Here is a 12,490-nt window from a genome sequence, read left to right as displayed (position 1 = left end):
TACCCTGCAGGCTGAACTGGAGAATGTGTCCGGGGCGCTGAACGAGGCTGAGTCCAAAGCCATCCGGCTTAGCAAGGAGCTGAGCAGCATGGACGCCCAGCTGCACGACGCCCAGGTGACCCGCCTGCCCTCTGGCTCCACCGCCACCCTCCCCTCCGTGTCCTCCGGACCACACCTGACGTCGCCGCCTCCCCCATTTACAGGAACTGCTGCAGGAGGAGACCAGGGCGAAATTGGCCTTGGGGTCCCGGGTGCGAGCCATGGAGGCTGAGGCGGCTGGGCTTCGGGAGCAGCTGGAGGAGGAGGCAGCCGCCAGGGAGCGGGCGGGCCGGGAGCTGCAGACCGCCCAGGCCCAGGTGAGCAGCCCCACGCAAGACCCTCAGGGTGGCAGGGCCCCCACGCGGCTCCTCCCGGGCTCCCCAGCTCAGGGACGGCCACACTGCCCACCTTCTCACAGGCCGGGCCGTGGTGCCTTTCTCATCTCTGACTCCCCTCACCCCCCGCAGCCTGTGCCCAGCCCGGGACCTCCTGCCCCGACTCTCAGCCTCATCCCTTGCACAGCTCTAGAAGCTTCTTTGTATGACCAGAGCTGACCCTGCCCCTCGCCCGCTCGCAGCTCCCCCGTGGACGAAGGCCGTGCCTCTCAGTCGGGCGTTTGAGGCCCTGCCGCCTCTGATCCCTCCTCTGTCTTTAGCTATATTCATCTCTGTCTCTACTTTCCTATTTCATTTGAAAAAACCCTGTTATTTTCCCAGACTTAGCGTTACGCTCCCCTGTGGGAAGTTTGCTGACCCCTCTTCTCTTTCTCCTCTGTCCCAACTCCAGTCATCTTGGGCTGGGACTGTCTCTGCCCAGGGTCTCCCCACCAGACTAAGAGCCCCTTCAAACTAGAATCCCATAAGAGTTAGATTCAAGTCTGTAGCACAACCCAATATAGTGCCTGATATATTGTAGGCTTTCAGAAATGCCTGTTGAATGAATGAGTGATGGTACATGCCTGCAGATATCCTTCAACTGGCAAACTCCTATGCGTACTTCAAGACCCATGCCAAATGCCCCTCCTTCAGGAAGTCTCTCCTGAATGTTCTAAACAGATTCTGAGCTCTTCCTGTGGACTTCCATAGCTCCCATACTTCTATCTTAACCTCTATCACCCAGGCTGTGACACTGTGTCACTGCCAGCAGACAAGGGGTTCTCCAGGAAAGATTCCAGGTCTTATTTATGTCTGCGTCCTTGGAGGGAGTAATTCGAATCCCTTGGAAGAACCAGGGCTCATGGCACTCACAACCTCACACCACTCAGAGGCAGAAGAGCCCAGCAGAGTGACCCCTTTTCCTTTTTAGGCCTCAGTCTCTCCATCCTGGAAATGGGGCGCCACCAGCTCACACCTGGGCCACTCACGGCCCCGACCACCAACCACCCTCTCTCTCCTCCCCTCAGCTCTCAGAGTGGCGGCGGCGCCAGGAGGAGGAGGCAGGAGCACTGGAGGCGGGGGAGGAGGCCCGGCGCCGGGCAGCCCGCGAGGCCGAGGCCCTGACCCAGCGCCTGGCAGAAAAGACAGAGACGGTGGATCGGTTGGAGCGGGGCCGCCGCCGGCTGCAGCAGGAGCTGGACGACGCCACCGTGGACCTGGAGCAGCAGCGGCAACTCGTGAGCACCCTGGAGAAGAAGCAGCGCAAGTTTGACCAGGTGGGCACCTCAGTTCACCCAGCTGCGGAACCAGCAAGTCCGTGTGTGCTTCCCGTGGTCTTTGTGAGGAGCCGTAATCTGTGCTGTCACGGCTCAACTAGGCGGCTGTAGTGGACTGGGAAGAAGGACCCTTCTTCAGACTGGGCCTCTGTAAAATAGGACATCCATCTGTCCTGATTCATGCCTTTGTCACAGCATAATTCCATGTAGCATCTACTTTTAGTTTTTTATTTTTTTAAGATGGGGTTTCACCATGATAGCCAGGCTGGTCTTGAACTCCTGACCTCAGGTGATCCACTCACCTCGGCCTCCCAAAGTGCTAGGATTACAGGCGTGAGCCACAGCGCTCGGCCCCTTTTTTTTTTTTTTGAGATGGAGTCTTGCTCTGTTACCCAGGCTGGAGTACAATAACGTGATTTCAGCTCACTGCAACCTCTGCCTCCCGGGTTCAAGCGATTCTCCTGCCTTAGCCTCCCAAGTAGCTGGAATTACAGGTGTGCGCCACCACACCCAGCTAAGTTTTGTGTTTTTAGTAGAGACGGGGGTTTCACCATGTTGGTCAGGCTGGTCTTGAACTCCTGACCTCGTGATCCGCCCGCCTCAGCCTCCCAAAGTGCTGGGATTCCAGGCGTGAGCCACTGCGCCCCGCTGACACTTTTACTCTCAAAGCTCCTCTAGTTTTTGGATGATGAAATATACAAATACCTTCAGTACCCCAGAGATTGCTTATGAGAATTAAATGGAATAACTCATCTCACTTCCCCTGCTGATTCACTGGGTAACTCAGGCAAGTTGCTTTTTCCATCTCAGCTTCAGTTCACCCATCTAGAAAATGGAATAATACCAGGCATCTGGCAGCCTGTGGATGAAATAAAAATCACAAAACCTTAGAGAGTCAAGATCAGGCAATCCTGAGGGTTCGAATCCCACCTCGGCCTCTTTCTGGCTGTGTGGCTTAGGCAAATGGTTCATTCTCTCTATGCCTCATTTTATTCATTTAGAAAACACAGTGTGAGCCTGGGCACGGTGACTCGTGTCTGTAATCCCAGAATTTTGGGAGGCTAAGCCAGAAGGATCACTTGAGGTCAGGAATTTGAAAGCAGCCTGGCCAACATGGTGAAACCCCTTTTATACTGAAAAATACAGAGATTAGCTGGGTGTTGTGGTGCATGCCTGTAATCCCAGCTACTTGGGAGGCAGAGGCATGAGAGTCACTTGAACCCAAGAGGCAGAGGTTGCAGTGAGCCGAGATCGCACCACTGCATTCTAGCCTGGTGACAGAGAGAGACCCTAACTCAAAAAAAAAAAAAAAAAAAAAAAAAAAAGGGGGAAAATGCAGGTGGGGGTGTCATTTTGCCTTCAATTTTAGAGGATATTTCATGGATATAGAATTCGAGGTCAACAGTTTCATTTCTTCAGCACTTTAAAGACGTCATTCCATTATCTCTGGCCTGCGTTGTTTCAGATGGAAAGTTAGCCGTCATTTAAATTGTTGTTTCCCTGCAGGTGGTGTGATGTCTTTCTAGCTGACTTATGGTTCCTCTGTTTATGTTTGGTTTTTTAGCAGTGTGACTGTGATATGCCCAGCTGTGGTGTTTTGTATTTATCCTGCCTTAGATTCTTTGTGCTTCCTGTAGCTATGGGTTGATGGTTTTTTTTTTTTTATCAAATGTGGAAAATTTCAGCCATTATTTCTTCAAATTATTTTATGTCCCACTCTCTCTCTTTCTGCTTCTTCTTGGACTCCACATACATAAAATTTAATTATAATACTGTCCCCCAGGTCATTGAGGCTTTATTAATTTTTTGCATCTTCTAGAATTTTATATAAATTATTTTCACGAGGGCCGGGCGCGGTGGCTCACGCCTGTAATCCCAGCACTTTGGGAGGCCGAGGCGGGTGGATCACGAGGTCAAGAGATCGAGACCATCCTGGTCAACATGGTGAAACCCCGTCTCTACTAAAACTACAAAAAAATTAGCTGGGCATGGTGGCGCGTGCCTGTAATCCCAGCTACTCAGGAGGCTGGGGCAGGAGAATTGCCTGAACCCAGGAGGCGGAGGTTGCGGTGAGCCGAGATCGTGCCATTGCACTCCAGCCTGGGTAACCTGAGTGAAACTCCGACTCAAAAAAAAAAAAATTATTTTCACATAAATCTCTTTTGAGATGGGCTTATTTTACTCAAAATATTTTACTTTTTTTGAGACAGAGTTTCACTGTGACCAAGGCTGGAGTGCAATGGCATGATCTCAGCTCACTGCAACCTCCACCTCCTGGGTTCAAGCAATTCTTGTGCCTCAATCTTCTGAGTGACTGGGATTACAGACGTACATCACCATGCCTGGCTAATTTTTGTGTTTTAGATGAGGTTTTACCATGTTGGCCAGGCTGGTCTCAAACTCCTAACATCAGGTGATTTGCCTGCCTCAGCCTCCCAGAGTGCTGGGATTATAAGCATGAGCCACTACACTGGCCTTTTCTTCTTATTTGAAGTTGTTTTGCTTCTTCTAGTTCCTTTGCATTTCCATATGTATTTTAGAATCAGTTGTGAATTTCTACCCCTTCTGATTTGGAACTGTGTTGAATCTGTACATCCGTTTGGGAAGAACTGACATCATAACAATTTTGAGTTTTCTCACTGAGGAATGTGGTAAATATGTCCATTGAAATACCTCAGAAACGTTTTTTAACTATCAGTGTACATCTTTTGCATCTCTTGCCAGATGTATTTCCAAGTATTTCATGGTTTTACAGCTATTTTAAGTGATGTTGCTTTCACTTCCATTTTTGATTGCTAGTATGTAGAAACACAATAGATTCTTGTATATTGATCTTTTATCCTACGATCTTGGCTAAACTTATTAGTACTAATAGAGTTTTTATATATTTCATTGGATTTTCTACATAGATCATTTTTTTCTATGAACAAAAGCAGTTTTACTTCTTTCTTTACTCTTTCTTTACCCTTCTAGGACTCCAAATACATTTATATATGACTGCTTAGTACTTTTTTCAGGTTGTTAAATTTCCATTAATTTTTGTTGCAATCTTCTTTCTTTCTTTGCTCTGTTTGGATAATTTCTCTTGACCTGTTTTCAAGTTTACTGATTCTTCTGATATGTCTAGTCTGCTACTAATTTTATCCAATGACTTTTTTATTTCAGGTATTTCATTTTTCAGTTCTGGCATTTCTATATGGCTCTGTTTCACCGTTTCAAATCCCTCCTGAAATAACTGCTTCTTCATCCATTATATCCATCTCGTTCTGAAACTTATCATGAAGTCCTTGTGTGTGCATTCTAATATGTAGGTCATCTGTGGGTCTGTTTGTATGGACTGATTTTTCTTTTGACTATGGGTCCTGTTCTCTTTTCTTCTTTGCATGTCTTATAATTTTGTTTGCCAGTTACTGTGTCTTAAAAAACAGTAAAGGTTGAAGTTCATTAAAAAAATATATATGTGTGTCCATATATATATATATATATATATATATATAGGTTTTTCTGCTGCCACTCTTAAGAGGAAGAAATACCCTATCTTCTGTTAAGAATGTAGAGTTAGGGACTGATCAGTTTGATCCATTCAAGAGTTGAGCTGGTTTGGGACATGGTTGCAACTTTAATCCCTCTACCTCCCTTTGTGTCTCTGCCTTTGTCTGTCTCTCTTTCTCTCTCTCTTTCTCTGTTCCTGGCTGCTCCCTCTTCCCCGTTCCCTTGTACACACTCCTTTCAGCTAATCTATTTCCCCCCATCCCATCTCCCTCAAACTGGAAGCTTCTGGCAGAGGAGAAGGCAGCTGTACTTCGAGCAGTGGAGGAACGTGAGCGGGCCGAGGCAGAGGGCCGGGAGCGTGAGGCTCGGGCCCTGTCACTGACACGGGCACTGGAGGAGGAGCAGGAGGCACGTGAGGAGCTGGAGCGGCAGAACCGGGCCCTGCGGGCTGAGCTGGAGGCACTGCTGAGCAGCAAGGATGACGTCGGCAAGAGCGTGAGCAGGGGCCCCACTCCCCGAGACACACTGGGTGCCGGGAGACACATACATGCACGTATGCTTTCACGCACAGAACAGGAAAACAACCAGCCATCAAAGTCATATGTTCATGCACAAAGAGTACAGGGCCGGGCATGGTGGCTCACACCTGTAATCCCAGCACTTTGAGAGGCCATGGTGGGTAGATCACTTGAGGTCAGGAGTTCAAGACCAGCCTGGCCAACATGGTGAAACCCCATCTCTACTAATACAAAACTTATCCAGGCGTGGTGGCATGTGGCTGTAATCCCAGCTACTTGGGAGGCTGAGATGGGAGAATTGCTTGAATCCAGGAGGCAAAGGTTGCAGTGAGCCAAGATTATTCCACTGCACTCCAGCTTGGATGACAGAGCGAGATTCCGTCTCAGATTAAAAAAGAGAACGAGTGGAGGACTGCTCACCAAATATTTGCATTCATACACACACACATAGAGTGTGAGAAGAATCTCCCACCAAGTACATGTGCTCATGCACGTGTGTAGAAAGTAAGGAGAGCCATTTATCAGAGGTAGGTCTTCAGGTAGACATTCACAGAATGGGTGGAGAATCTTCCATTCAGCATGTGTGCTCACACACAGAACACGAGCTGCTCACAAAGCACACATGCTCACATTTGTGTATATGGGATGTGAGAAGAATCTTCTGTTGTTTGCTTTTGTTTGTTTTTTGTTTTGTTTTTAAGATAGGGTCTTTTTCTGTTGCCCAGGTCGGAGGGCAGTGGTGCAATGATGGCACATTGCAGCCTCCGTCTCCTGGGCTCAAGCAATCCTCCTGCCTCAGCCTCCTGAGGAGCAGTGACTACAGGTGCCTGCCACCACACCTGGCTGTTTTTTAAATTTTTCGTGGAGATGGGGTCTTGCTGTGTTGCCCAGTTCAAGACCCTGGTCTTGAACTCCTAGGCTCAAGCATCCTCCCAACTCAGCTTCCCAAACCGTCAGGATTACAGCCATGAGCCATTATACCTCGCCAAGAATTTTTCGTTAAATACACATATTCACGTGCGTATGTACACATAGTGCATGAGAAAACTACTCACTACACGTATGTGTGAATGCTCAGAGAGAGAACATGAAGAGAATGTACTACAAAATATAGCCTGAGAACCACTCCCCAGACATGAGTATGTGCGCGCCTACATACATAATCACACACACACACACACACACACACACATACACACACACACACACACACACACACACACAGTGTGAGGACTCCCACTTTGCCTGCCAGCAACCCCACTGAGAACACACAGACTCTCCCACCAAGAGTCTGTCTTCCCTCAACTCATATATCCCTCCAGGGCCTGTAGGGTGGCACCCCAAGGCTGCTCCCAGGCTCCCCTCACCCAGCCAGTGTCCCAGCCTTCTGAATGGTCAGAATGCTCCCCACACCTTCCACTCCATCCCTCCTTCATTCGTCTTCTAAATACATTTATGGATCACGCCCAGGGACACAGGCACCGTCACTGATGATGGGAGGCACTGGCAGAATTTGTTGAGCTCCTGAAGAGATGCCCTCTCGACTTCCTTATGTCTTTGTTTTCCCAGCAATATGCTTCTAGGAGTGCAATGGGTGAGGCTTTATCTTCTCCTCACCCTTAGACGTTGATCTGATTTTGCTTTTAGCCAGTCCTGGAGAGAATCCCCCTCCCCCGACGCAGACCTGGCCTGCAGCCCTAGGGATACTGGATCTAAAGCCCAGCTCATACTGGAGCCATTAAAGTCTGTCCCTTGGGAAAAATGTCAAGTTATTTGTAGTGACTCCAGAGGCCCTTGTGGGAAACAGGATGTTGATGGGAGAAAGTTTGATCCCTTCAAGTAAACAAAATAAATTGGCAGGTGCCAAATAGAAAGGGAGGCTAGAGGGCCCATGCCAAGCACTGAGAGTAGACGCTGTCAGTGGTCAGAATTTTAATGAGCATAATGTGGGCAGTGGTGATCCACAGACACAGGCCCTGCTCTGTGGAACTCACAGCCCAGTGAGGGAGGCGGATATTGTACAAAAAGCCATCTAAGCAAATGTCAGATGACCACTGTGACTAGGGCTGGGTAGGAGAGGGGGCACAGTGCCAGGAGCATGGGTAGCGGAGAGGCTCTGATGGGTCCAGAGAGGCTTCCCTGAGGAAGTGATGGTTAAGTAAGGAGAGGTGCGAAGGGGGAGTCTCTGAAAATTTGTAAGCCCAGCTCTATTTTCCTAGCATTTGGGGTTTTAATTCACACCTCCCTGAAAGATCTGGGACCCTCCCAAACAGAAAAACCAATAGAAGTATAGAAGTAGATAGTAGGTTGGTGGCACCCTGGGGAGTCTGGCAGACACCAGCACTGATGACCCTGGAGCTACCTGCCTTCACACAGAATTCCCGAAGATGAATTCCCAGTGAATGAGCTCGCAATGCAAAATCACAAAACTCAGAGGGAATAATCCACCATGAGTAAGAGTCAGCTGACCTAACAGATGCTTGTATTGGACTCTCAAGAGCTTCAGATAATAGAATTATGAAGCCTTGGTTATGCATGAAATACATTAGGGGATGATGCTGAATGAGACACCCAAGAGGGGGGCACTCAGATTTCGAATGGATGAATGAACAAACTAGGATGGGCACACCAACTTGCCGCCTCCCTCTCTGCCCTCAGAGCTTCCCTACTCTACCTAGGCTCCTAACCTCCCCCGCCTCAGTGACCCAGGTGCCCAGCACCCACTCTCCCTCCCCACCAGGTGCATGAGCTGGAACGCGCCTGCCGGGTGGCAGAACAGGCAGCCAACGATCTGCGAGCACAGGTGACGGAGCTGGAGGATGAGCTGACGGCTGCCGAGGATGCCAAGCTGCGTCTGGAGGTGACCGTGCAGGCTCTCAAGACTCAGCACGAGCGTGACCTGCAGGGCCGTGATGAGGCTGGTGAAGAGAGGCGAAGGCAGCTGGCCAAGCAGGTATTGTCACGCAGAAGGCCACAGGGTGCTGCTCCAGCTGGGGTATGCCATGGTGTGTTCAAGCAGCAAGGGGTCTCCCTTGCCCACCCACCCCTCTGTCCCCCCCACCCTCCCTCTGCTCAGCGTCCCCCCCCGCCCTCCCTCCGCTCAGCGTCCCCCCCCACCCTTCCACCACTCAGCATCTCCCCCATCCACCTGCCACTCAATATTTCTACCAGTCTCTCCTGGCAGCCAGCCATCTTCCTCCCACAAAACCATCTTCCTATCCAACCCGTTAGCCTACCATGACCCATTAACCCACACACATAGGCCGGGCGCGGTGGCTCACGCCTGTAATCCCAGCACTTTGGGAGGCCGAGGCGGGTGGATCACAAGGTCAAGAGATCAAGACCATCCTGGTCAACATGGTGAAACCCCGTCTCTACTAAAACTACAAAAAATTAGCTGGGCATGGTGGCGAGTGCCTGTAGTCCCACCTACTCAGGAGGCTGAGGCAGGAGAATTGCCTGAACCCAGGAGGCGGAGGTTGCGGTGAGTGGAGATCGCGCCATTGCACTCCAGTCTGGGTAACAAGAGCGAAACTCCGTCTCAAAAAAAAAAAAAAAAAAAACAAAAAAAAAAAAACCCACACACATATCCCACTGGCCTGTTGTTTTACCCAATCGTACATCCTCCATCCACCAAACCATTCATCCATCCCTCTGCCACCCCAGCTATTCAACCACGCCAATCACCCACACACAGCTGCTCCCCCAACCAGCACTGATATTCAACCAACGCCGTGTCCAACCACTGCTCCATCCACCCAGTTACCCCCTTCCGACCCATCTCCTCTCCCCAACCCAACCCCTCCCCTATTTACCCAACCCCGCCCCTCAGCACCCCCTGCGGACTCCTGCCTCCTGGACTGTTCATCCAGCCTCCCTCCATGCACATCCCTCCCCAGTCCAGTCATTGCTCCTGGCTGCCTTGTCTGTCTCATCACCCTCCCTCCCTGCACCGTGCATTCATTACTCGTTCAATCCGAGAACTTCCCATGTCTTCCCTCTTCTAGAGGGTGAGGGGCAGGGGCAGCTCTGGGTGTCAGAAAGACCCCTCTGGAGCCATGTGGACAACAGACTTGGGGTGGGGGTGCTGGAAGCTGGGGAGGCAGGGAAGAGGGGTGAACAGGTGACCTAAGGCCAGAGGTCTCTGCGGGTTTCTGCCTCTACTAGCCCCTGTGACTTAGACATGGCTGAGCGTCCAACGTGGCCCTCGGGGCACTGGGGAACCATGGGAGGGCTGTGAGCAGGGTCAGCTCCGGAGATGTGTTGGAATGCACTGGCGGGGAGAGATGAGAACTTAGAAAGGAGGCCTAGGGGAGATGGGGGCAGGACTGAGCTGGGCAGGGGACAGAGAGGGGACCACGTCGGGAGAGTCGGGGGTGAGAGGAACAGGGCTTGCCGCCTGGGCAGGGGCTCCGGGGCAGACATCCATCCCTCGCACACAGAGGGGGCCCGGGTTTCCTGTCCCTGACCCAGTCCCTCCTGACGTCCTCTCCAGCTGAGGGACGCGGAGCTGGAGCGGGATGAGGAGCGGAAGCAGCGCGCCCTGGCCGTGGCTGCCCGGAAGAAGCTGGAGGGAGAGCTGGAGGAGCTGAAGGCCCAGCTGGTCTCCACCGGGCAGGGCAAGGAGGAGGCGGTGAAGCAGCTGCGAAAGATGCAGGTAAGGGCAGGGCGCGAGCCGCGCCAGGGAGGGGAGGCCCCGGTGGCTTCAAGCCATCGCTGCAGGGGCTGAGGCCAGCTCGGACCCCGCCCTCCCAACCCACAGCCCGCATCCACGTGGGTCAGCGCCTGTGTGAACATCCATGCCCCACAGGCTGGTTTCCTTCTTCTATTTTATATTTCCGGTATTTAAAATGCTGCGTTTTTAAGTCAAATTTCCTTTTTTTGTTTGTTTTGTTCAGTTGGTTTTTTCTTTTTGAGACCGAGTCTCACTCTGTCAACCAAGCTGGAGTGCAGGGACAAGATCTCAGCTTGTTGCAACCTCCGCCTCGCGGGTTCAGGCATCTCTCCTGCCTCAGCCTCCCTAGTAGCTGGTATGACAGGTGCGCATCCCCACACCTAGCTAATTTTTGTTTTTTATTTTTATGTTTTTGAGATAGTCTCACTCTGTCGGGAGGCTGGAGTGTAATGGCGCGATCTCGGCTCACTGCAACCTCCAACTCCCTGGTTCAAGCAATTCTCCTGCCTCAGCCTCCGGAGTAGCTGGGATTACTGGCATGTGCCACCGTGCCCAGCTAATTTTTGCATTTTTAGTAGAGATGGGATTTCACCATGTTGCCCAAGATGGTCTCAATCTCCTGACCTCATGATCTGCCCATCTCGGCCTCCCCAAGTGCCGGGATTACAGGCGTGAGCCACCGTGCCCCGCCAGTTTTTGTATTTTTAGTAGAGATGGGGTTTTGCCTTGCTGGCCAGGCTAATCTCAAAGCCCTGGCCTCAAGTGATCCACCTGCCTCTGTGGTTTTGTTTTTGAAGTGAAAATACCATATGTTGTTTTGGCCGGGCACGGTGGCTCACGCCTGTAATCCCGGCACTTTGAGAGGCCAAGGCGGGCAGATCACCTGAGGTCAGGAGTTCAAGACCAGCCTGGCCAACATGGTGAAACCCTGTCTCTACTAAAAATACAAAAATGATCCAGGCATGGTGGCGGGCACGTGTAATCCCAGCTACTCGGGCAGCTGAGGCAGGAGAATCACTTGAGCCCAGGAGGAGGAGGCTATAGTGAGCTGAGATCCCACCACTACACTCCAGCCTGGGTGACAGAGCGAGACTCTGTCTCAAAAAAAAAAAAAAAAAAAAAAAAGCCGGGCGCGGTGGCTCAAGCCTGTAATCCCAGCACTTTGGGAGGCCGAGGCGGGTGGATCACGAGGTCAAGAGATCAAGACCATCTTGGTCAACACGGTGAAACCCCGTCTCTACTAAAAAATACAAAAAATTAGCTGGGCATGGTGGCGCGTGCCTGTAATCCCAGCTACTCAGGAGGCTGGGGCAGGAGAATTGCCTGAACCCAGGAGGCGGAGGTTGCGGTGAGCCGAGATTGCGCCATTGCACTCCAGCCTGGGTAACAAGAGCGAAACTCCGTCTCAAAAAAAAAAAAAGAAAGAAAGAAAATAAACAGGAGGCAAACTGAGGTTCAGAGAGGAGCAGTGGCTGGCTCACCGTCACACAACAAGGATATGGCCAAGTTGTGATTCAAACCCAGGTCTATCTAACTTGAAGCCAGGCTCCACCAGGCTTCCAGCTGCCTTCTAGGCTCAGTCAGGTCAACCTCCTCCCTTGAGGACCAGAGAGGGGAGGCTGGCCCAAGGTCACACAGCAAGCGGCTTTATACTCAGGAGCCCAGGTCTGCAGGGTTGGGAGAACTCCCTGCTTGCTCATGGGAGCTGAGGAGCCCCCACTGCTTTGGCAAGGGGTTGGAAAGGTTCCCTGTGCTGTGTGGCCAGGCTGAGCCCGTCTGCCTTTTCCGTTCCACCCAGGCCCAGATGAAGGAACTATGGCGGGAGGTGGAGGAGTCACGCAGCTCCCGGGAGGAGATCTTTGCCCAGAATCGGGAAAGTGACAAGCGCCTCAAGGGGCTGGAGGCTGAGGTGCTGCGGCTGCAGGAGGTGAGGCTGGGGTGCGCTGGGGTGCGCTGGGGTGGGCTGGGGTGGCTTGGGTCCTGGGACAGGAAGCTGGGCGGTGGGCAGGGCTAACCTCAGGGCCCCTGGGGTGTGAGGCTGGGGAGGTCTAACTACAAGGTCCCTGAATGTGAGGCTGGGGAGGTGGGCGGGGCTAACCACAGGACCCCTGGGTG

The 12,490-nt window shown here is 51.7% G+C and overlaps 1 protein-coding gene across 9 annotated transcripts in view; it reads left to right on the top strand.

Moving 5' to 3' along the window:
* Nucleotides 1-12,490, top strand: part of MYH14 (myosin heavy chain 14) — a 106,080-nt gene that overhangs the window by 78,724 nt on the left and 14,866 nt on the right. For all 9 annotated transcript variants that reach the window (XM_032264581.1, XM_032264576.1, XM_032264577.1 and 6 more), the window contains 7 exons: nucleotides 11-115; nucleotides 204-356; nucleotides 1,442-1,690; nucleotides 5,465-5,677; nucleotides 8,441-8,653; nucleotides 10,196-10,357; nucleotides 12,174-12,302. In XM_032264581.1, coding sequence (XP_032120472.1) covers nucleotides 11-115; nucleotides 204-356; nucleotides 1,442-1,690; nucleotides 5,465-5,677; nucleotides 8,441-8,653; nucleotides 10,196-10,357; nucleotides 12,174-12,302 — 1,224 coding nt within the window. The remainder of the gene's footprint in view (nucleotides 1-10; nucleotides 116-203; nucleotides 357-1,441; nucleotides 1,691-5,464; nucleotides 5,678-8,440; nucleotides 8,654-10,195; nucleotides 10,358-12,173; nucleotides 12,303-12,490) is intronic.

Source organism: Sapajus apella, unplaced genomic scaffold (assembly GCF_009761245.1).
Source record: "Sapajus apella isolate SASKATOON/1434 unplaced genomic scaffold, GSC_monkey_1.0 scaffold144, whole genome shotgun sequence".
NCBI classification, from domain to species: Eukaryota; Metazoa; Chordata; class Mammalia; order Primates; family Cebidae; genus Sapajus; species Sapajus apella.
Note: the sequence above shows the minus strand (reverse complement) of the source record. Positions and strands in the feature narration are given on the sequence as shown.